This window comes from Taudactylus pleione, unplaced genomic scaffold, assembly GCF_031769625.1.
Source record: "Taudactylus pleione unplaced genomic scaffold, aTauple2 ptg000342l, whole genome shotgun sequence".
NCBI lineage: Eukaryota > Metazoa > Chordata > Amphibia > Anura > Myobatrachidae > Taudactylus > Taudactylus pleione.
In genome coordinates, this window is record NW_028284743.1 from 8,884,386 (window position 1) to 8,910,464 (window position 26,079).

Consider the following 26,079-nt stretch of genomic DNA (forward strand, 5'->3'; position numbering starts at 1 on the left):
TGTGTTGAGCTGTTACCATTGTCATCGGGTTGCACCGGGGGTGCTGCCGTATGACATCATGTATGCCGCGACTCCCTCCTGTGGGTGCGCGGAGCGGATGTCGGTGGCCGCCAGGTGCACCGGATCACCTGAGTAAGGTCATTTTAATCGTGTGTGTGTATATATTATATATATGTGTTTTTGCACTATTGTGTTTATATCCCAGAGGAGGGGCATGTGCCCGAAACATCGGAGTATGGAATAAACTTTTTTTTGACTATTGATGCAAGTCGTGGAGTGCCGCCATATTTTCTATGTGCTATACAGGACCCGGTGGTCCATGGAGGGCACCCATGCGAGTAATGCTATTTCCTAAGTGAGTTCCGAGACTTTGCTTATTTTAATATAAAAAAATTTTCCACCTTGCTCCCCCATGCCAAAAAGAGTTTCAGACGCCCACCCCCCCCCCCCAAAAAAAAAAAAATCAAAACACACCCAAAGACGACTTTTAAGGTGTGTGGTTACATGATACAGTAATGTGCCTTACACATTATGACACACTAAGTAATGCCACTTATAACACATTATGCAACACCATAATACCGCTTACAACATTATGCCAAACAGCAATGCCCCTTACACATGGCACACAATAATGCCACATATAACACATGACATACAGTAATGCCCTTATAACAAATTATGCCATGCTGTAATGCTCCTATTTCACATTATGCCACACCGTAATGCCCCTTACACATTATGTTACACAGTAATGCCCCTAATAGCACATTGTGCACACAGTAATGCCAAAATGCCAAATACACATTATGCCAAACAGTAATGCCCATTACATCCCACCCTGACAGATCTACTTCACCAACCCTCCTTTCTGCTCCAGCTAGTCGGTCACCTCAAGACAGGTTGCACAGTTTCTATGTCCGTGTAGATCCAGATCATTGGGAACATAGTTTATAACCTGTAAACTGCGTGCATCAAGTTAGTGCCCCTTATACAGTGCCCCCTGTAGTTGTGCCCATTATGCAGGGACCCCTGTACTAGTGCCCATTATGCAGGGACCCCTGTACTAGTGCCCATTATGCAGGGACCCCTGTACTAGTGCCCATTATGCAGGGACCCCTGTACTAGTGCCCATTATGCAGGGACCCCTGTACTAGTGCCCATTATGCAGGGACCCCTGTACTAGTGCCCATTATGCAGGGACCCCTGTACTAGTGCCCATTAAAGCAGTGCCCCCTGTAGCTGTGCCCCTATGCAGTGTGTCCCTGTAGTTGTGGCCCCTCCAAGTAGTGCTCCCTGTAGTTGTGGCCCCTCCAAGTAGTGCTCCCTGTAGTTGTGGCCCCTCCAAGTAGTGCTCCCTGTAGTTGTGGCCCCTCCAAGTAGTGCTCCCTGTAGTTGTGGCCCCTCCAAGTAGTGCTCCCTGTAGTTGTGGCCCCTCCAAGTAGTGCTCCCTGTAGTTGTGGCCCCTCCAAGTAGTGCTCCCTGTAGTTGTGGCCCATCCAAGTAGTGCTCCCTGTAGTTGTGGCCTCTCCAAGTAGTGCTCCCTGTAGTTGTGGCCCATCCAAGTAGTGTTCCCTGTAGTTGTGGCCCGTCCAAGTAGTGCTCCCTGCAGTTGTGGCCCCTCCTGTAGTCCTGACCCCCTCAAACCTCTCTCCCCCCCACCCCCATACTTACCTGACTCTGCACAGCTATCATCCAGGCTCTCTCTCCTGCTGCCACGCTGACTGGATCTAAATTGATCCAGCAGATGCGGCTGCTCAGGTTCCTCAGCGCGCGGGTGACGTCATGACGTCACCAGCGGACTGCATTACTGGGAACGATGGCCTCTGAAGTGATCGGAGGCCTCCGATCACTTCAGAGGCCAGCGCTCACAGTTGCAGTGGCAAAGCCACTGCCCTCGGCGCCCACAAGCCACCCAGCGCCTCCAAGCCACTGCTGTGGCTGCGGGGGCAGTAGTTACGTCACTGCTGTGCCCCTTAAGAAATAAGCAAGGGTTATTTACCAACTTTAGAAGTCTGCACTAAAGCCGTAGAAACAAATGACTAATTAGGAAGATGATCTCATTGTCTAACTTACATTAGACCGAGGAAAGCCAATTACTGATTCATTGCTATTAGTTTAGTACAGAATTGCAAAATGTAATTAACGTTAGTAAGCAATCCACAGCTTTCACATTGGTGTCTAGAGTTCTAGGACCTTTTAATCAGAGTATAGACGGGAGGGTAAGTGGGCGGGTACCAGCAAATATTAATATCCCCAGATATCTGATGCTATCCCTTTTTTTACATGTTACGTAATATCTTGTGATCCATAACAATCTCAACTCCTTTGCTCAGCCTTCTCTTATTGATCTGTTGCAGTATTAGTGTGTGCCTGTTCCGGAGAAGGCGGTGCACAATTCATAAATTACAGAACAGGCAGGGCTCAATTCCCGGCAGGCAGGGCCCGGCTAAAAGTGCCTAGCGGGAACACTAGGATTGCTCTGTCATGCGCAGTAGTAGTAGTGCCTGCATGTGTATTTGTTTACATTCAGGCAAAACTTAGTTTCTTATAGCCGCGACAAGTGGTGATAATTAGGTCTAACACCTGTTAATAAATATGCCCTTTAATGTGGTTATTCGCTACAACATTTTAGTCTGTAACAGCAACAGTAGCGTCTCTTGACTATGAGGACCAGTAACTTACAAACAAAAGGAAGGCGTAGGTATCAAAAAGCAAACTGTTCAGCTATTTGGAATTATACGGCCATTATCATATGCATTTTATTTTAGAGAATAGATTTAAATTCACTATCCTTTTAGAATAAGCTTCTTGAAGTTAATAAACATCTGTGGACTATAAGTCAAACAATTATCCATTACAAGTGAATGCCAATTCCCCAGAGTACTGCAGTGTATTATATGAACAAGTACTGGCTGCTTACAGTCTATAACAGCAGAATTGTTCGGTTCCATATGCAGACAAAAGCCAGTCAAACAGTAAAAAAAACAAAACACAACAACAAAAAGAGAATAGTAATAAAAAAATGTGTATTTTTTCAAGAGTTACAGAAGCATGTTAATGCAGCATACTGAACTAATCACCTTTCCCATAGATGTCCATTTATTTATCCAGCGCTAATGTTTCCAGATGCTGCAGGTAATATCAAACCTTAAAATATATTACATATTTTTATATGTATATTACACAAATATATATATATATATATATATATATATATATATATATTAATTACACACACACACTATATATGACAACTTCTAAATTAGACTTTTCCTGTGAATAAACCACAAAGGGGAGGCTCAGCCATCCAAGAATTGCACAATTGAGGCCAAACACAGTCTTGAGCTGTGGTTCTGGTTAGCAAATGTCCACAGTTCAGACTTCTTCTCCCTGGCTATCCACAGCTCTACAATAAGAGCAGAAATCCCAGGAGAACATGAGTTGTTTTGTTTCTTTTCTTATTTAAACATACACTGTGGCAGGGCTAGAAGATGAATGTTACTAGTTCCCATTTTCTTTCTATTTCAGACTATTACTGATTGATACAATATATACAAAATTAACGCTGTGAAAAAGATGGACAGTGTAATATAAAACACAATGGTTTATTAAAAACAACAAATATATCTCAAGAGTATCAAAATAAAAAGTCCATGTTATGAACTAAATGAAGATCTGTTCCTATAAATAGAGAGCTGGACCTAGGACAAACTCCTATTTGTCCCAAATGAAATTAATGGGATACTAATAGGCAGGCACTTATTTACCATGAGGTGGTGTAGCAATCACCAGCACAGTCCTGTTAGTATCCAAGACGCAAGTTAATCGGCTGTAGAAGGAATCCACATGGAAAGTTCCAATATTGCCAGCAAGTCCTAAGGAGTATAGCAGAGTCCAGATAATGGTCCAGTAATGGTGTAGGATAACAGAAGGGTCTCAATGCGTTTTCACTGGATAAGGCTGACCACCCAGCTTCTTCAGGAGCATCATGGTAACCAATAACATGAAATGTGATGTAGCTTTGGAACATTCCTGTAATGGCGGGTATCCACTACCCGACAGTGAAAAGACTGAACGATAATGATATCGTTAACTACACTGCAGGGTGCCCAAACTGAACGATATGTCGTTCAGTGCAGGCACAATACAATCAATCATCTGCAAACATGCTGAACCAGGCAATATCGTTAGGTTGACCAGCATGTTTGCACGATTATAGATGTCTAAAAGACCAAATTTTCAAACAATTATCAAACGATATAGTTATCGTTCAATCGCTCATTTTAATTGGGTAGTGAACAGGTTCTCAAAGTCGGTCCTCAGGAGCCCAAAAAGTGCATGTTTTGCAGGTCTCCACACAAAATTACTAGTGAAATAGTTAGCTGCATCTGTAGATCTTTTAAAATGTGTCAGTGAGTAATGAATACACCTGTGCACCTGCTGGGTGACCTGCAAAAAGTGATCTTGTGGGGTCCTGAGGACAGAGTTTGAGAACCACTGGTCTAGTGGATAGGCACCTTAAGACAGTAGTTCCCAAACTCTGCCATTATAGCCCAGGTTTCAAGGATATCCATACTCGACCAGAGGTGACTTAATTAGTACCGCAGTCAATTTGATTTAACCATCTGAACTCAAGCATGGATTTCCTTAAGACCTGGACTGTAATGGTAGAGCAGGGGGCGGACATCAGCCCCCTGCTTCTCCCACTCTCCAATCATATGACATGCGGAGAGCTGTGACCCTGTGGCAGCCATACTTGTTTGCATTCCAGAGACATAAAAAGGAGATATTTTTTAGCATGGAAACTAATCAAACTTACATTATATTTAATGGTTATAGTGTACGTAACTAGCTATTTAAAGAAACTAAAAGTATGTGGAATTGCAGCTTTAAATGATTTAGTAATTAAGTTTCTTTTGAGGACGGAATTAATAAAAATGAATAAACACAATGAGGTTGTCATTCACAAGCAAAAAAAGTATTTATTTGGGAGGACAATATGTAACCCATGGAATTCCAAGAGGCATGATAAAAGTGGGGATGTTCATGTGTGACAGTTAGGAAGATAAAGAAAAACTGTTGCCAGGAGAAAGTAAAATGCATTTTAGAGATAAAAGCCTTATCTTAAACAAGATTTGTACCGCAAATCTATAAAAAAAAATTTGCAAAAAAGGTCACAAAACAAAATCTCAACAGGAAGAATGGCTCTATTACTGGCTATCTTTTTCCTTTCCGCTCTAAAGCGGTCACAGGATATCCACCTATTTTATGTTTATTTGCATTTCAATAACCCTGGCTACCATGTGTATTGTACTGCATACTGTATAGAAAAGATCATACAACATAAAGACCACACAACAGAAATAGAACTGCTGTACATAACGTATTAATATCTATGGTTTTGTAATGACCAGTCAGAGACAAACTTCACTATGACCTGCATACCTAGGCGTGCAAGCTGGCCATAGTATTATGTACAGGAGGAGGTAGATTCAGATCGTAAAAGGTGACAAACTCAAATGTTCTCTTCACAGATCCTGCCAGTGCCACACACGTTTTATCCCGTTTATTATTGCTCGTCCCCAAACAGCTTTTAGAACAAAATGACTAGAGCACAGGGACCTCAGTTTAGTATAATCTACATAAATTACAATCGTCACATTTTACAGTCCCACTTTCAGCTTCCTGAATAAACAGTTCTTTGTCATCTCGGCAGCTGTGATTTGCATGGTGACATTGTGCAATCTGAAATACACAATCTTTATGCATGGGGCAGATTTTTAAATATTTTCACTGTGCATTTACACATACATAGCTCTGAGGCAAACGGGAGACCACGCGACTGTGAGTCAGTGTTAACTCACTATTGTTATTTGTTTCCTAGAAAAAGCTTGGTCTATTCCCAGTCGTCTAACAAGATTAATGTATAAACCTTTGAAGGGAAAGTCATTGTAAGTCAGATTTAGCCATGGAGGCCTCATGTCTTTAAACCCCATCCTCTCAACTCAGACTATCTATTTTACATATATGAGGGAACCGTTTTAGGAAAATGTAAAACTTAAAATATACATCTACCAGCATTGTTGTATATGTGAAGCATAGACTCAAATACCCAGCCTAGTGATGGTACATACAGATGTCGGACCCAGCTGTGTGCTCTTTTCAGAGAAGTGTTTTAACAGAAATGCTCATTTTACCCATAAAACCAAAAAGAGAGAAGAAATGTGACAAACTAAATGAAAAAATACCACACTCAACTGTTCTATTACAGTGGAGTGATTGAATATTAGACATACACTAAAACTACCTGGGGAAAGCTTGCTGCAGTGGCCCTGCACCAATGCCCTAAGACACATGATGACACTTAGGTAGAAGCCAGGTATTTTAGTTCACTTTGCTGCCCTTTCATCATCCCTCTCTTCACCTGTTCCACCACTTATTACCACTGAGCCTTTGATTCCAAATTTTATATATATATATATATATATATATATATATATATATATATATATATATTGTCACAATGTGGAGAGAATGTTTCGGATTGAATTGTGAATTTCGGCAACCGTAATACTTGCTTGCCTAATTACCTTGGTAACTTATTATTAAATTTCAGCCGCTTATCTAAATTTTAGCCAAGAGGTAATTAATTGGAAATCTGTATTACCTATAAATTTAGGGCCTGATTCAGACTTGGGAATAGAGTAAGATAGAGCAAGTAAAGGGGCCTATCCATTAGCAGATGTTTTTCTGAGCGATGAAGACAAAAGATATCCCTTGAAAATTCCCGTGGCTGTGCTGCACGTACATGACTGATTTTGGCAAATGATGAACGATATCGCATGACATCATTCAGGGAGTGGATTTTTTTCTCTGTAGCTGCTGCCAATATATTTCATCGTTCGTCGTTTACCGTATATAAACTGCGTGATATTTCTAATATCTGGCAGCGATATGCGATAATTGACCAACATGTTGGGGAGATGAAAGATTCAATTTATCAGCTGCGGGAGTGCGCATCTGTCATCATTCAGGGCCTATCCATAGCAGATAAATTGAACAATTCAACAATATATCGTTCTATTGTTCAATTTATCTGCTAATGGACAGGCCCCTTAACTGTAGCTGGACAAACCATGTTGCAATGCAGGGGGTGCAAATACAGGAGGGGTAAATACTGGCTGCTGTTGCATGTAGCCCACTGCAAATTAGATTTCAGTTTGAACACACCCCACCCAAATGTAAATCTCTCTAAACATTTTAAATCTGCCCCACCTGCAGTGGAACATGGTTTTAACCAAGATGCACAGTTACTTGCTCTTTCTTACTCTATTCCAAACTCTGAACCAGGTCCTCAGTCTTCTATTAGTGCTCTTCTAAAAGTGACAGTCTCTGGATCTTAAAATAGCTGATGACAGAGAAAACTAGCTTGTACTTAAACTATGCAAAATGTTAACTTAATATATAATTTAGGATTATAAACGACCCCTTTTCATACACTATCAACTTACATTGATGGTGATTGGTGCACTGGCATCTCATAAAGAACATGTATGGATTGGGTAGTTTAGCATTACTGCCTCTCAGCCATGAGGTTTGATTCCCACGACAGCCCTAGCGGGCAAATATTATCTGTAAAGTGCTGTGGAATATGTGTGCACTAGTATTGTGCCACCAGAAACAAGGGGCATGCTGGGCCAGCTCTGATGTGCCCCGTTCCCAGCACAGGTTCAGTGTCTAACACTAGGGAAGGATTGGAGGGCCATAGGGAGGGGGCGCGGGTACTGCTTTAGACCACCCACACAAACCATGGTGGCTCTTCCGGAGGCTGCGGATATACGTGACCAGGTATGGTTCGCATCTGCAGCAGACGAGGGTCAGTGATTGCTCGTAGTGGTATAATGCTGCACAGATAGATGGACAGCTCAGCCAGAGGTAACCATGATCCCAAGGTAAGTGACAGCAAAGGGGAATCAGGGGCAGCTCGGTTGACGGGTGTGTTGATGGGTGCAGTGCCAAGTTCCCAGGGAGACAGGAAGACTGTGCACTCCAGTGACAGGTGATGGACAGCACCAAGTGGAGGGGAAAGAGACATCAGCTCGGCTGGAGTGAAAACGAGCACCAGCGCAGGGCCGGCTCATGACACGTTCTGTCAGTGCGGCCACACAGGGGCGTCAGGTCCAGCCGGAGATAATCCCCTTCCTCCATCCATCTATCGTAGGTATTATTATAAGGTGGGGGGGAGGACACATGGAAGGAGCAGGCAGAGGGGAAACACGGAATGGCACTGGGCGCAAAGACACCTAGCGCCGGCACTGCACCAGCGTGTCAGAAAAAGGGGTGTGGTCACTCAAGAGGGGCCGGGTCCTTAAGATGCACCCTCTTTTAGTCACTGCAGGGGTCATGCCAGCTGTTTCAGTTGGGGGCCGCCATAAAGGCAGGCGCTTTTTAGCATTTCAACAATTAATTTGGATTAAAAGCTCATACATCAAACCTACATCAGTTTTCTATAAAGCAATTTGCTTCCAATTAGGCGAGTACAATATGAATTGAACATTTTCTTGTATATATACTAGCAATACACATATTCTGCTTTGCCTGAAAACCAGGACACACAACATGAGTGGCCATACTGGTATAATGAGTCAATTTGGTGCCCAAAGCTGAATAACATGGGTAAGGTCTGTAACAGCACACACAAGTCATCTGTCAACCATATACATATATATATTTATTTTATTATTTAGCATTGTGCTAGTTTAGGGACACTGTAATATCAGAACAGCTAGCAGATAATGCAGCATGTGTGGCCAGCATTACAATGTTTGTACCTGAAGTATAGCATCTAGAAAAAATAAATGAGAATGGTGGCTCTTCAGAACAAATGCAATATAGGTATACACACTAAAAAAGTATTGTTTTTACTAATGTATAAAGTGCAAACATTCTATATAGTTTTAAATAGTGCAAACACACATGAACACCATCTAATTAATCTAAAAACAATACAAACCCTGCTCCCCCCCTAAAAAAAAAAAAACAGAAAAACAACAACAACACTGGATGTGACCATCATTTTCACAATTATCAGAAATATAATAGGTTCAATTTAGCACAGATAGCGGGCAGATTCTGATATGGGAATAAACCAAGAAAGCACAAGCAACTCTGCACATGGACAAACCATGTAGCAATGCAAGGGGTGCAAATACATACATTATTTTAAATGCAGGGTAAATACTAGCTGATGTTGCATGTAGCCCACATATACTGCACAGCTTTATTGTTACACTGTAATTTAGATGTCAGTTTGGACACCTCCCTCCCAAATCTAATCTCTCTGCACATTTTGTATCTGCCCCACATGCAGTGCAGCATGGTTTTACCAAGGTGCAAAGTTACACAGGACCTATCAGATAGATATCTTTGGTAGAACATTTCCACTTATTAAAGTGCAACCATTCACTTTGCTCAAATTACTGAATATAAAGGCACTCCCGTGTGACAAAGGATGATTGTTTACAGAGCAAGTTGATCACTATGAAGGCTTGCACCTGGGTAACACATACGGAATGAAGGAGGAGAGGTTCTATAAAAAACATTTTTTTTAAAAACCAAACAAAAAAAACATCAAACTAAAATAATATTTCTAAATTCAAACCTTGCCAAGCCAATGAAACCAAAGCATTCTGCATTCCAGTCTCTATCCTCAGTGGCTATAGATTGCTTAACATTATAGATGAAAAATACTGAGCTGTCATCTGTTCCAGTGTATTAAAAAGCAGTACGCTACATGCTAGCAATGCTATAAAAATAGTGAAATATATTTACATTTCTAAACACAAAACACTTTGCTGACTACTTTCATCCTGAAAATATGCTTGATAAAATGCCCAAAGGATCAGTGTTGCAAGAGATGAGCATCTGTGAAGATGCAGCCAAAGGAATTTCAAGAGAGGTAATATACATAGATTAGTGAGATACATAAGTGTGGCATCAATAACATCACATACTGACACAAAACAGAGCACTGTAAAGCGGACAGTTCAAATATACCATAAAGCTTAACATATATAAACATAACTTACCTTCCTACTGTACGTTTTCATAGATAATCAACTTGTACTGAAATAAATTGTACATTGGTTGCAGCCTTTGTACATGTTTTCAAGTTGTTTTTTTTCTTAATTTTTTTACATCAATTTAAACCTAAACAGCTCAAATATTGCATTTGAAAGTTATTATTTCATCTCACTTAAAAAAACAATAGAACATTGCAACAATTAGCAAGTAACACGTATAATTTAATGGCGCATGGCTGTGCTAAGGGGAAGGAGTACCCCATATAAACATGAATGTTTATCAGAGAAAGTACTTTCTATAGTCACAGCAAAGGCAATGCTGAGCATTGGGTATACATAGTAACCAATTCTGTTCTTGTACATCACATACATGCATATCTTACTATACTTTAAAAAATATATAAAAAAGGAACAACCACAGATATAAATCCTAATTTAGTTTACAGTAACTTTATCACAAGTAAATTTGTTTTCTTTTGTGTTTTTTTTTATGTTGGGTTGTAAGCTAGCAGATAGGAGGCAACCAATATAACTGGAAAATACACAGTCAATGTTAATCTTAACTGATTCAGTTATTGTAGAAGCATTTAGGTTACAGCTGAAGGTGAAAACCACAGATTCCAATATAGGGGTCTATGTACTAATAATCGCAGCACTGATGCGATAATTATGTATCTATCTCGCCGGGTATATATACATTTTTAATAAAAAAATCCCGGCTATGTACTAAGGGGAACTTGCAGGGACAGCGGTTGAGGAAACCACTGTCCCTGAGAATTATATATACCCGGTAAATTGTGGAAGTCTTTCACAGAGGGTGAAAGACTTACCCGGGGGAAGCCGACACACTGCATGCGCACTGTGTCAACTTCCGGAACTGGCCAGGGGAAGAGATCGAAAGATCTCTCTCCTGCACCTGGAGCCCCCCATAGGCTTACAGTAGTTTACATCATCTGAAGATGGTGTAAACTGCCAGTGTTAAACTCTGAAAAACTTAGCTTTTTGGAGTTTAATACATAGGGGTCAGATCATAGTTCCCATTGACAATAATGGGAACTGTGATCTAAAGTGCTAATTAGCACTTTCCCGGAGATTTTTGTGAAATCACCTGCATTGTGCTTTTAGTACATAGGAGTAATACATAAAATGATGCAGAAACTGCAGTTTCTATTTAAGGTTATGTAAAAGAAGCTTAATACATAGGCCCCTTAGAACGAGTTCTAGTTTAAAGCTAGAAGTAGCAAATTGACAGCCCAAGCACTTACCATTAAGAAAAAACACATTGTTTTTAACTGGAATAAAAGTTAACTTACATGTACAAAACCCCACCGCACTTTGTGATAGTTCTTACATGAGTAAGCCATGAAGTCATTCTCAGCACAATCCCCTCTTAAAGCCAGCCATTTACCTGTAGAGTACTGAAACATTTTTTTCTTTTTTCTGAGAGTAAGGGCTCCGTTGTAATCGTGGACATCCTCAGAGACGATGAAGATTCCACGCAATTCTGGAATCATTATACTGTACTACAATAAGTGAATTTACAAAGAAATGACGTGTTCTCTGGAGAGCTGCTTGTGTGGTATCAGAAAGTCTCCATTTTGAGGATAAAATAATGAAACTGATAAACTGGAATTTTAAAATCAAAATTCTATGTAGTAATTATTTATCACTATCGCAGCACAATCTGCTTTATAGTTACAAGATGGGGCTACAGCTACACACAAAAGTACACACTGATAGTAAACAAACACACAGCAATACTATAGATTGGTATTATCCTTGCTTGCTCAGGTGGGTGAATCAGAACAACTTAGCTTCAGATGAATGCACCTGTGTTCATGATAGCGTCAACTAAAACCTGGAGCATTAGCTCTACCCAGGACTGCATTTATATATAGATTATTCACGTTCTTGGATGATTCTTTGATGTGTCTAATTAAAGTGAAATGTATAATATATTTGGATTTATAAAATAGTTTTATCTAAATAGTTTGAATACAAGAGTAAAAAATATTTTTTTGCTTTGTTTTTTGCATGACTGTGTCATTTGCTCTCAGCCTGCAAATACTACTTTGAAGGGAATTTTATATCTTAACCATATGAAAGGGAAATGTTTACATCACCAATATTGTAACTATAATTGGATAGCAGCGCTAATTTTATTCTCAGGATTTTGTAGGTGACAACAGGTCATCTTCTGAGGCAGGCGTAGGCAACGTGTGGCACTCCAACTGCTTGTGGAACTACACCTCCCAGCATTCCCTGCCACAGTTTTGCTGTTAGGGCATGCTAAAACTGTGGAACAGCATGCTGGGTGGTGTAGTTCCACAACAGCTCAGGTTCCACAGGTTGCCTATCCCTGTTGTGAGACTTTTTCCAGCAGCACAGAAACTGATTTTTCAATGTGGCTGTACAATAGTTATCACCTGGTGTTGCAACACCAGGTGATAACTACAGATGATAGATTCTCATAGGCAATGCTGTTTGTTTGTGCACTATTCCGATATGTAATTCACATGTACTAAAGCCATGGGTGAAATATCCTCAATGTATTTGCATGTTTTTCAAATGTCCCCTGGAATATAAACAGCACAGACCTTTGTATCAACAGTAAAAACTATCAATGTTATTTTTCCTCTATGTGAGAAAAAATGGAATTTAGATGACTTGCTGGGGATCTTCCGTCTGCCTCCATTTGGCAATGGAGCACAGCACAATTTTATTAAAAAAATATTGGTACTTGTTAATTATAGGGATGAAGTCAGAAAGCCAATGGTCGAAATGCCGACTGCCAGCTTCCCGACTGTCAAATCCCGGCAAGGTACTAATGACAGGCGTCGGGGGGATTTAGGATTAGGCACCCCCCCAGGAGGATTAGGTTTAGGCTAGGGGATGGGGGGGTTAGGGTTAGCCCCCCCCCTGGGAAACTTAGGTTTAGGCTGCGGGGAAGAGGGGGTTAGGTTTGGGCACAGAGGGAGATTAGGGTTAGGCACCCCTAAAGAGGGTTAGGGTAGGGGCTAGGGTTAGGGGCACCTACCTAAATTATTGATCGGGATCTTCATCCCTGCCGTGGCTCCGCTGTTGGGATTAGAAACCTCATGCGACCGGCGGTATTACATACTGATACTTTAATTATAGGTGGCACTTGAAACTTGGACTCCACTCCAGTGGCGGAACTAGAGAGTGGTGGGCCCAGGTGCCAGAATATGCTTTTGGCCCCCCTATGCAGTGCCCCCAGTAGTGGTCCCCCTATGCAGTGCCCCCCCCCGTAGTGCTACCATATACAGTGCCCCCAATAGTGGTCCCCCCATGCAGTGCCTCTAGTAGTGCCCCTTATACAGTGCTCCCAGAAGTGGTCCCCCCTATGCAGGGCCCCCAGTAGTAGACCCCCTATGCATTGCCCCCAGTAGTAGTCCCCCCTATGCAGTACCCCCAGTAGTAGTCTCCCCTATGTATTGCCTCCAGTAGTAGTTCCCCTTATGCATTGCCCCAGTAGTAGTCCCCCCTATACAGTGCCCCAGTAGCGGCCACCCTCTCTATACAGTGCACCCAGTAGCAGCCCCCCATATAGTGTCCCCAGTAGCAGCTCCCCTATACAGTGCCCCTAGTAGCGGCCACCCCCGTATACAGTGCCCCCAGTAGAGCCCCCTCTATGCAGTGCCAGTGTTAGTGCCCGTGCCCCTTACACACACACAAAAAAACCCCACACAACTTAACTGAATCCCCGCTCCTGCAGCGACCGCCGCAGTCCGCTCCACCCGGCCCGCTCTGCACTATGGGAGAGACGTCATGACGTCTCTCCCATCACCCGCTGCGGGGGAGCCAGAAGGCGGAGCTCATGAGTGAGCTATAGCTGGCTCCCTCCGTGGACTCAGCAGCCAATGAGAGTCTGTCTGACTCTCATTGGCTGCTATAACAAACACACCGCCGCCAGTGTTTGTTACTGTGTAGTGCGGATCGTTCTCACTGTGATCTGCACTACACTTAAATACTGTGTGGCCCAGGGCGTCACTGGCGGTGAGTGTAGCGGTGTTGTTGGATGCAAGCGGCTATGGTCCACCACACCACAGTGGGCTACTGTGCAACCCACTGGCTGCACCGGCGCTAGTTCCGCCACTGCTCCACTCATCTGATTTCAGATGTTAAGTATGGGAACCATTGTAGTTCACATGGGTGTTACTTGCCACTGAGGATGTGAAACTCTGCTGTGATCTACTGCAGGTCTCTGGCATCTCCCCTTTCGCTCCTCCTCTGGCAGCAACACTCTGCCTACCTTGTATATAGCTGCTAGGCAACAGCGAGGCTCGGGGAGAGGGTTCTGGTCAGCAGTGCTTGCTCCTCAGTCACTCAAGATAAGTAAATCTTTCCTGGAATAAGGTGGGCAAACTCCATGTTTAAAGTGGCACCCATATAATTAACAATTACCAAAACCTCTTGCATTAACGTACTCCGTTCTGGGCCTTTTAGGGTGGAGCAAGTCTACAAGTTCACTTACCTGCACCAAGAAGTGTTAAACTTAGCTAATGTTCTTTTCCACCAAGATGAGTGTTGAGTTGATAGCTACTGTATGTTTATCTGATTACTGCACAAGCAGTGTTTCCACTTTTGGGTTTCTTGTCCTGTTTTTCCATTTTTGCAGCAGTGTTTCCACTTTTGTTTTTTTGTCCTGTTTTTTCCTTGTTTGCGGCAGTGTTTCTACATTTGGTTTTTTTTGTCCTTTTTTTCCTAATTCGCAGCAGTGTTTCCACTTTTGGATCTTTTGTCCTGTTTTTCCTGGTTTGCAGCAGTGTTTCCACTTTTGTTTTTTTGTCCTGTTTTTTCCTTGTTTGCAGCAGTGTTTCCACATTTGTTTTTTTTTTGTCCTTTTTTTCCTAATTCGCAGCAGTGTTTCCACTTTTGGATCTTTTGTCCTGTTTTTCCTGGTTTGCAGCAGTGTTTCCACTTTTGTTTTTTTGTCCTGTTTTTTCCTTGTTTGCAGCAGTGTTTCCACATTTGTTTTTTTTGTCCTTTTTTTCCTAATTTGCAGCAGTGTTTCCACTTTTGGATCTTTTGTCCTGTTTTTCCTGGTTTGCAGCAGTGTTTGGTGTTTTTTTCCTGGTTTTTCTGGTTTGCAATAGCCTGTTTACAGGGAAATCTGGCAATGTTAAGGTATACTGTTTCCAATTTTGGATTTATTTTCCTGGTTGGATAGAATTCCCTTTTCAGTTTTGATTTTTTTTTTTGGGTTTTCTGTAATTAACTTTATCAGCTCTCCTGCCCAGGGCTGCCATCAGAAATTTTGGGGCCTTCCCCTTCCCCCGCAACCATCTCATGTGTTGTGACTTACCTTATCGCCTTGAAGAATGCTCCTTCCTTCTGGCTTCTTCTCCTCCAGGTCTGACTTGTTTAGTTTGTAATTACCCTCAAATTAAATCTGAAAGTCTGCAGTTAAAGCACATCTTCTTTGTTTCATTTCAAAGCCATTGTGGTGGTGAATAGAGGCCAAAATATGAAAATTCTGTCAATGTCCCAATATTTATGCACCTGACTGTATATACACTCTAACACATACATGCACACTAACACATACAGACACATACATACACATGCTAAAACACATACATAGTTATTACTTACACACTGCTGATTCAACAGCAGGTTGCTAAAGGGGACGGGCACCTTGCATCATTAGGCCCCGCCCCTCCTAAATGATGCAATCGCCGTATGGGGGCAGGGCTCCCACATAGGATCCGCCCCCATTGCGATCGGAACCAGGAGAGGGGATGGGGAATCAGTCCATGGGGGGGGAGGGGGATAGTGCAGGCTGTGCAGCGGTGGTAGGAGAGGGCACGGCAGTCCCCCCCTGATGGCGGCCCTGCTTCTGTCATGTAATTACCACGCCATTTTAAGATAAAATGTTTCCAGGAAATGTACAAGAATTTGTTTTCCTGGAAAAAAACTGGTAAAGACCAGGAAATCTAAACATTTGAAAATGAAAACACTGTGAACAAGGTTCATTGGCAAAATGTACATGGTTTAGCAGGGTGAGACAGTGGTTAGCTTTACTGCCTTAACAGCAATGGGGTAATTAACAGCCCAGGGTATCCAGAGATAAACACAAAGAAAGCTAAATATGAATACGTCATTACAATGTTCTCATAGATACTTCTTTTCTGTAGCAGAATTAACAACAGCAGGGACTAATTAACACCCCGACACATAATGCTGCTGAACATATGTGCCAGAAATGTAGATTATCTAACATAACAGAGAAACTGAGTAAACTCATGTTAAAAGAGACTATAGGTACAAACAGATCAGCTGTTAGAGGAGAATTCCATTCAAAACTAAATAGCTAAATAGATTTGGGGTCTTATGTACAAATAATTATGGAACTGCTTAACTGATTTAATGGAAATATCCCCGCTATGTACAAAGGGGAACTCTCAGGGACAGCAGTTGCAGTAAACGCTGTCCCTGCAAGTTTTATCCACAGCAAATGTTAGAATTCTTTCACATTTGTGAAGGACTTCTCTTGTGGAAACTGACACTGCGCATGTGCACAGTGTCAGCTTCCAGGGCCGGCCGGAGGCTGCGAGAGAAAGAACAAAAGATCTCTCTCCTGCTCCTAATCCCCTATAGGCTTAAAGCAGTTTACACCATATGAAGCATACTTTCCTATATTTTGGCCACCACCTCCGGGAGGGCGCTGCCAGGTTGGCACAAAAGGGGCGTGGTGGCGTCATAGGTGGGTGGTGCAAGGGTGTGGCATTGCGATCACGCCATCGCAGTCCTGCCCCCACTTTGCAATGCTGAGGTTGTGAGCAGCTAATTAGCACTTTGCTCTGGATTTCTATGGAATCTCCTGTATTGTGCCATTAGTACATACATAAAATTATGCAGAAAGCGCAGTTTTATACATAATTTTATGTAAAAAAAAAAGCTTGATACAAAGACCCCTAGATGTTGTTCAATGTACTTAAGTGGATCTGGAGAAGACAGCTTGCATGCTATGTAGAATTTAATTTTGTATATTGCATTTCACCGAAATCTAAAAAAGTTTTTGGATATCACTGTTCTTCCTGGGTACTCTGATCAGGCAAATATTATGCTATAAAAACCTATAATGCTAGATTAACGGTTTACAAACTGTTTCGTATTTTTTTTCTGAAATAATAACCAGGATAATCTATTCAAATAAGTAATAGAGAGATGTAATGTACAGATTCGGGGTTATGAACAAATAAAAAGGGAGCAATTGTTGCACTGCAGGTATGGCAGATTTACACTAAAATAAGCAGATTTATAGTTGCGAAAGTCTTATCCTAGTTTAATTCTGAATGTCAGTGTAAAATCAAAGCTGCTAAGTATTTATTTGATACATGCAAAGGCAGCTAGTATAAAATAAATGCAGTTGTGTGCGCCCCTTGCACTGTAACATGGTTTGTTCCAGGAGCAAATTGCACCATTTAGTCAGGCCCTGTATGATGATATAGATCATACAGTTTTGTTCCACATCTGTAGCCTCAATAAACTGTCCCTTTAGTATGTGTGCTGCCTAAGATTTAAATTATGATGTTTCATTAAACCTATGTGTTTACATTTCACATTATCTTCAATTAGAGCACTTTTTCTACCATATCATTTTCTTTGCTACAGGTTTATGCTGCACAGTGTAACCCACTTTGAGAAACAAAGTAGCATAGTATCACCCCCATCCGAAAAACTTGAGATTGAGCGGCTTATGCAAGTCATGTATTTTTCATTCACATTTATCACTTTAAAGTGTCCATGCATGAATGCATTCACCTCTCACATGTAGGTTAATGGCAGGTGTTCTAATATTTATGAGTTTAGTTTATGGAAAGAATGGAATTAAGTCTACAAAAATAATAAGTACATACTCTAGGAATAAAGGCAAAACTGTATGGACACAGCAACGTACATGCCCAAACATTCCGCTGAACCTTAGAACTTAATATGGCTGCATTAGCTTGCATCAGTATAAGGAGGTAGTTCTGGCTCCTGAGATAGCAGCCACTTTTTGTGCGACTCAGAATCAGCACCTATAGGTGTATATACTCTGAGATTTTGTATATATAAAGTTTAGTGGTCCTATAAAGTGTGACCAACAGCAGTGTATGTATATGTTTCACCTTCTGCATGTCCAGTGAGTGGCTTTATATAAACCTGAACAGCAATCTGTATGGTAGAACATACCAAGTGTAGGTACAGACTTATCATGGTCTACGATTTAACATCAATAGAATTTTCTGTGCACTACAATGGGTTGCATTGTTTATTCTCGGGAGTGTCTAGGAACTCTGTTGCGTTCCCAGTCACAAATCCAATGCTTCAGAGGCCATGTTAGTTGAATTATAGGAGAGTAGCTAGAATAGACCCTAGGCTGAGATGATGGTGAGATTGATGTTGATTCGATGTTTGTGTGTCTACAATCCCCATCGCAAATGCACAGACCTTGCAGCCCGAAAGTGCACTGCATAAAAGGAAAGCTGAAATAAGCAATTGCATATTCCCACAACCGCTATTGCGAAAGCGGCTGCACTACCAACCATCTCTGAATCAATACAAGTGTGCACTTTATAAGGGAATGCATATTTGTAGGAGCGGTTAGACCAATATAACATATATATTAAAACAAATGTGTCACATTTAATAATAGAATGCCACTATCTCCTCTATCATGATTAATATTCAAGATGATTGAGGCTAAACTATGCACTGTTTTAGGAAAAAACCCAACTTTTAAGAACCTCTCCATGGGGAGATCCGGGAGGGGAGTTACATCATTGTGGCCCCATCCATGCTGAATTGTGCCTGGAACGGAGCCCATAGTGACGCAATTCAAGGTAGAGAGGCCTCCCCATAATTCCAGGATGTGACTTTGTAACTGTTAATGCAGTAAACAGACAAGTAGGTTCATTTGACTATAAAACATCTGCATGATCAGACGTCTTCACTTTCTATTTTTCTTGTATACACAATTTTATAGATGTAGAAAATGAATAAACACATAAAATAAAAAAAATGATAAATGTGCTGGGTAACATTTAAAATTGTCCCCTCTTACAAACAAGGGAGACCGTTTTTATTTATTATCTGGTGATCAGAAAAAATAAACATTTATGTAGTACTCATAGAACTGCTTTATTGTACAGCAAGCAGTGAGGCACCACATACCCCCTAACTGTCCAGATTTAGGAGCTACAGTCCAAAACTCAGCGGAACTGTCACGGCAGAAAAGATGTGTGTCATGCCCAGTAGTTTGGGCACCCTAACCAGGACTTTAGATGGGTTTAGCCAGTTTACACGGCTATACCCGGTCTAATAGGATGTGAAGACCGTGATAATTAATGGGAGCCCAGAACAAATGAATTGCAGCACTGGGCACCCATTAATAATCACGGTTAAAAAAAAACAATTGAATCACCCCCTATAAGATTTGAAAGCTAGAGCACAGAAAAATTGATGATAATATTATTATTATTATTATTGCAATTGTGATGCGATGAGCCCAGAGATGCCAAGATAGGTTCAGCCCAGTGGGGTACAAATGTGAGGCCACTCATTTAAATGAGGTAACATAGTGTGCACACTTTACAAAGACCTCATTGTAATGAATAGGCTATTGATATGAAACTCTGTAAAGTTAAAAAAAATAAATAAATTGGACATCATACAACAGCCATTGTAAATTCCTCAACAAGATCTAGAGAACCTGATTTGATTGGGAAGCAATCGGGAAGCCGACTGCCTAAATACCGGCAGCCGGCTTCCCGACTGTCATTTCCCGGCAAGGGTGAAATGCCGGGCGTCTAGATGTAGATGCCCCATTTCCCCGACGCCAGGAGACCGGCGCCCGGCATCACGATCGTACTGATGCCGGGCGCCGCAAGCGGACAGCCGCGGGGGGAGGGTTAGGTTTAGGGCTCCCGGGGGGGACTTAGGGTTAGGCACCCCCCCGTGAGGGTTAGGGTTAGGCTAGGGGGAGGGAGGGTTAGGGTTAGGCACCCCCGGGAGGGACTTAGGGTTAGGCACCCCCCCGGGGGACTTATGTTTAGGCAGCGGGGAAGGGGGTGGTTAGGGTTAGGCACTTAGAGGGGGGATTAGGGTTAGGCACTTGGGGGGGAAGTTAGGGTTAGGCACCCCTAAGGAGGGTTAGGGGGGTTAGATTAGGTTAGTCTATACTTACATATCCACGATCGGGATTTCCAGCACTGTCGGGCTGGCAGTGCCAGTTTTTCTATAGATTGCTGCAGAGATTACATTAGTACTGGAACATCCACTTGTAATGAAATCACTGGCTCCCCTTACTGCAACTTTAAAGAATAACTCTTCCCTCTCAAGCAAAGGGTAAATTGGGTGGGATAATTGACTGAGTGGGTACATTTACCGTTTGTTCAGCTTTACAAGCAACAATACAGGTGATGTCTAACTACAGGACATATTTTGTATACATTCCATGTGGCTAAATGAGCAATGCTCTTATATGGATGCATTACAGAAAACTTATGTTAGAGAAATACCTTGGCACATCTCAATACCCAAGCTGAATTATACTAGATTGTATTCAAACTTGCTTCAAGCCTTAAAGTACATTTTATAACAAGGTAAAATACACCTGCCGTGCTACATGAAAGTTACAGTAGTTCACTTACTCCAGGTGCAATCAATCTCACTTCCGAGCTGTATAATCATCTGTATATATAGATTGATGATCCCAGGGAACTGGCCTAAATGCATCTTGTATGAGAACTGGTTTGTTGGAATAAAGGCACACAGTGGAAGTTCAGCACTGTTAGTCCTAAAGCTGAGCACACTGCTTCGACAAATGACTAAAAATAACATATAATTGAAATAACAACAAATTACATTTTATGAAAAAAATAGAGTGTTCAGCCATCAATTATTTGAACAATTAATAAACTAATAAAATTGTAGGATGCATTGGTTTCCTTATCAGTGGTACTTGCACCTTACATGAGAACACTACAAAGGAAGCACTGCTGCATCTATGGAAGTAGATAGGCAGACTTCAATGCTCCAGCTGCCATGTACTAGTTGCATACAGATAATGTAGTTTGCATAAAAAGACTGTATAGAGATAACAATATGGGTTCCATGTGAAGAATCAGACTGCCATACTGCTTTGGTTTCCCGTAATCTATACATTTGTCAAAGACTACATATAAAACATTTTAGAGTAATTCTAGCCCTCAGTGACCATAGGGTCCTACACAGAAGTCATGGGTATAAACAACAGAGACAATTTTCAATTACTACAGAGGAGGACTTGTCTAGGGAAAGTGTAACTACAGATGTGTCCTCATACATCTAGACTAAATACGCCAAGCAGCATGAGAAGCCTGGCGTCAGTGAGCTACCAGGTCCCATGCGACTCATCTGGCGCTGATCACCTTCTTTGTGTTTTAGTTGCAGACGGATGCGACAAACCGCTCCTTGAGACTGCACTGATTCATTTGATATGCGACACTTGTATATCTGTGTGTGACTGAGTACAAAACAAAATGGAAAAAGCCTCGGCTGATGCATGGTAGCACTTCACATACAAATTCAGACTCAGTCGCATACATATATACATTACCAAATTCATCAGTCCAGTCTCCTGAAGCGGTTTGCCTCATCCGACTGGTGGAGTAAGTGGGGGCTCTGGGTGTCATGTGGAATGAATGAGGGGCATGCAGGAACATGGGATAAGTGATTATTTTAGAGCTATTTTTTAACCCTTATATCATATATGCGCATCCCTTCTGAAGGTTGGAGGACCGCACATGCTGCCCTTTGAAGTGATCAGGTTGCCCATCTCTGGTATAGACAATACTGAAGCTCCATGCATGTTGCCTTATTAGATTTTGGCACCCAAGCACACATTTCCAGCCTACTGGAGAAAGGATGCTTACTTATGCATTTAGGCACAGCTGTCTCTAAAGGCCGACGTACTGTTATTTTTAAACTTTTGTCTTCTTTGAGCCAGCTTGCAATTCACAGTGAATGAAGTAAATGTCACAAAGTATCATACTTATCTATCTGAAAGCCCCAGCAATGAATTCATTTCCTGAATATAAAGATACAAATTCTGCTTTTCAGACAAAAAAAAACAAAAAATGAGGCTTTGTATTTTATCTTCATTTAGAATCCAAGACAAATGAGCTGTAATATTTATAAATTCCGCTCTGCTATAAGCAAAACTCTTCAGACCCTGCCCCATATAAAGAAGGCTACAGCTGCAATATCATGATGTAAGAAGTACAAAGAAAACCTGCTTGTGCTCATACTATTGGTTAAACACTCTTGAGAACATATGGGAAATGTTATAAGCTCCGGTGCCACAAACTGAGAAGACCTGAAGTTAAATATATTTGTTTTCTGACTTAAGTCTATTTAGAAACCTCTGATGTGTTAAGGGGTCCATACAACAGCAATCCCACTTTGTGCAAGAGGCTAACGGGTCTATGTACTATTAGTACACTTACCGTGGTGTTAAAGCCACTCCTCCTTCACCTGCTAGACCTGCGAAGCAGGAGTCAGTTTCCGTGCTCTGTACTAACAATAGACCCGGTGAGGAGCGTGAGCGGTAAGTCGCCCTGTGGCGCTGTCAGGCAGTGGAGCAGAGACTGTGGAATCTCACCTCTCTCCCGTTGAACTGCAGTAGTGTTTTTTTTTTTTAAACAAACTTTAATGAAACCGGCAAAAGTGACAGCGGTCACTCTTTGCTTCTACACTGAGGAGAATGAGATATCGGCAGCTGGAGAAGCCCGGCAAAGGTAAGTGACATTACTGTTTAGTAACAGCGGGGACACTAAGGGGCCCATTTATCAATGATCACTTTTGCAATGTCATCAGGGCATGCCAATAACGCCCATCATAGCGGCCGGATGTATCATCTGGGACATGCAGGTACAAGGGCTCCGAAAGGAGCCCGTTCCTGCGATGTCTCCAGGGAGCTGCCGGCAAGTGCAGACAGTACTGTGAATGCGCAGTCCCATGGACCGCACATACACATTCACCATATCTGGGCAGGGTTATGATGGATCCCTTCGCCAGCTAATTTTGCGCAGTGTAGCCCATAGGCTGCAGCGGCTAATGTCATCTTTAGATAGCGTTAGCTGTGGGGGGCCAAAATCTGGAATGCATCGCATTCCGGATATTGGTAAATCTGGCAGCATCACATTCCCCATAGAAACCTATGGGGGAGGCAGCTACCAGTGGTAATGGAGAGATCACAGCAGGTATCGGAGACACCTGCTGCGGTCCCTCCTTAATACGTATGGGGGATACTTAATATTTGAGGTAAACCGGGGATTATACCTCAAATACACTTTGATAAATAGGCCCATTAGCGTTCCCATGGATGTCTATGGCAGTGCGATACTGGAGCCTGCTGTTAGCACTAGCAGGCAGAGGCCAGAGAAAATCACATTAGTAAATATTGAGAAATGATGTGTACAGGGATTTTCTCTGTCTTTTTCATTTTGGTGCCTTAACTCCCTTTAGTACATGGACCCTGTTTAGTGAGTGTTCTAATAACAATGTTAATGAAAAGTGGTCTGTAGTATCTGCAAAATATTATTGCATGTTTAAGTAGGTGATAAAATCCAATGACTTGAGCACTGCTTTGGGCCCGAGGTATCTCTAGCGGCTATTTGCTGGTTATTGAGATTGTCAACCCCAAGGTCTATTTTCCTACTAATGAACTATGGGCCTGATTCATAGACGCACGCTAATGAGATTGCAGCTGCGATGTCGTACGCATCACAGCTCAGAAAATATGCTAACCCGAGCATAAGGACGCCCATTGCTGCCTTCTCATATGCATATGATATCACTTACCTGCATAAATATTGGTAATATCAACATACATCGAGCAGCCATTTTGCCCTTGCAGGATGTCTAACCTGCTACAGCCTTTGGAGCTCTTCTGGCACGCAGAGCTGTGTATGCAATCACAGTGGTTAAATTATGCATGCCCATGAAACGGCGTTCAAACATATAGACACGCCTGTGTTTCTCAGACCACCCCTCTGTTACCACCCCCAAAAGCTGACAAGCTGTCACTTACTCTTCGATGGATTCCTCTGTGTGTCCGTAGTCACAATGTGATCGCTACACATGCACAGTGCGGCTTATAAGAATGCACGATGGCAAACAATCGCTCGATCTGAAATCGCTGTTGCGTCCAGCTCTGAATCAGGCCCCATGTCTAGAGGAGATGTAACCTTGTATAGAAGATAGATGTGGGTGTTTCTCAGGTACCGTATATGGAGCCACTGCTGGCAGCATACAAATCTACAGATCGCAGACCAATCCACAATCACATAGAAGATGTTGGCAACTTAACCAGGAAAGTCATACAAATATGGACGAGTACAGTGTTACTCTATAATATACATCCTGTTTTCCATTTTCACCTAAGTTATCACCTTGTGGTTAGAACGTATATACTTCTATAAACAATTGTTCAGAACAAGCAGTTTTCTTTGGAAGGAAGTTTCCAGCCAATGTAAAATAGATCCGCATACAACACAGATTAAAAAAAAACAAACAAGGAACATATTATGAAACCTTTACATCACATGGGATTCTCTATACGTATATATATATTCACAGCATGCCTGATATCTAACTTAGACACAAACCATATGGTATTCAGCAATCACAGTCAAGAGAGTTTCATGGAATAAAAAATGCATTTTTGTAGGATTTATCCAAGTATTCCAAGCTGTATTAAACTAATGATGAATGGCATTTAACTTTGGACAAGTGTAGGATTATCTTGGATTCCTACATACAGCAACCTCCTACATTCACTCTAAATACAGCAAACATCTACCATGCATTTTCCTGGACAAGTAAATAAATAACAATTATAGCAGAGACACAGAAGTAAGAGAAGTGATAGAGAAAAGTAGAATCATGCCCTTGCATATACCAATATGCCTTTTATACATCAATTTTAGGATTGAAAGTGATACTAAAACATAAAAATACTTCAGTCTATTTTCAAATCAACTGCTTAGGAGTACAAACTGCATCGACTAGACAGTGACAGACTGCATCCTCTGCAAAGTAAGCAACTTGGTAACGGTGCACAGGGGGCACATTAAAGTCAACTTAATTCCAATATAAAAATTTGCAACACTGTATTTCCTAGGATGTAACATATCTAGCAGAATTAGTGCATATAGTGTGTATGAAACACACATGCTGGATGTGCTGAAGAGGGCTGCCTATGCCACAAACAGGATTCTGGCAGGAATGGCTGTCATCTGGCAGCCCAGCAGCAATGTCAGCAGAGATCTTTGGGAAGTCAGGCTTCCTCCTCCCGTACCACTTTCTATCCCACCCCCATGCCCACCCTGCCGTGGCCCCGGCCCCGTACCTTCTGTGTGGCAGCTGGAGGACAGGATGGTGTTGGGCGGTCTGAAGATGTAAGGCAGGTAGCGAGAGAAGCATTTCATCTTCAAATGAAGGGACATGGGCAGCAGCAGGGTCTTCAGTCCATGAGGAGTAGGATGCTGCTCCCAGTCACAGGGCATGATGCACTGCTGCACGCACATCCAGGCATGTCTCCGGGGCTCTGCATGCTGGGGAAGCTGGGTATCCTCTAGAAACAGAGCCCATGGGCGGCAGGAAGATCAGCCTGAGCCTCCCATTACTGCAAGCAGCACACACTGCTCCAACAACTCTCAGGCTGGCTGGGCAGACGCTCATTGGCTGACACACTCCAGAGCAGGATCTGCTGACTCAGTCAATGCTGCTTGTAAACACACACACAGGAAAATAAGCTGCTGCTCCCTACATCCAGCCTCTGAGCCTCCCCTAAGTCATGTTACAGAAAACACACTAAGAGAATAAGCTGCTGCTCCCTACGTCCAGCCTCTGAGCCTCCACTAAGTCATGTTACAGAAAACACACTAAGAGAATAAGCTGCTGCTCCCTACATCTAGCCTCTGAGCCTCCACTAAGTCATGTT

At 42.1% G+C, this 26,079-nt stretch overlaps 1 protein-coding gene across 2 annotated transcripts in view; it reads right to left on the reverse strand.

Annotated features, from left to right (window-relative positions):
• Nucleotides 1-25,803, reverse strand: part of PPP2R2B (protein phosphatase 2 regulatory subunit Bbeta) — a 317,170-nt gene extending 291,367 nt beyond the window's left edge. Inside the window, exon 1 of one of the 2 annotated variants that reach the window (XM_088443990.1) lies at nt 25,486-25,803. In XM_088443990.1, the coding sequence (XP_088300116.1) occupies nt 25,486-25,663 (178 nt within the window). In that variant the 5' untranslated portion in view covers nt 25,664-25,803. Of the gene's footprint in view, nt 1-11,493; nt 11,954-25,485 lie in introns of those variants that run through there. The other variant, XM_088443991.1, reaches the window with a different exon arrangement.
• Between the last annotated feature and the right edge of the window lie 276 nt (nt 25,804-26,079).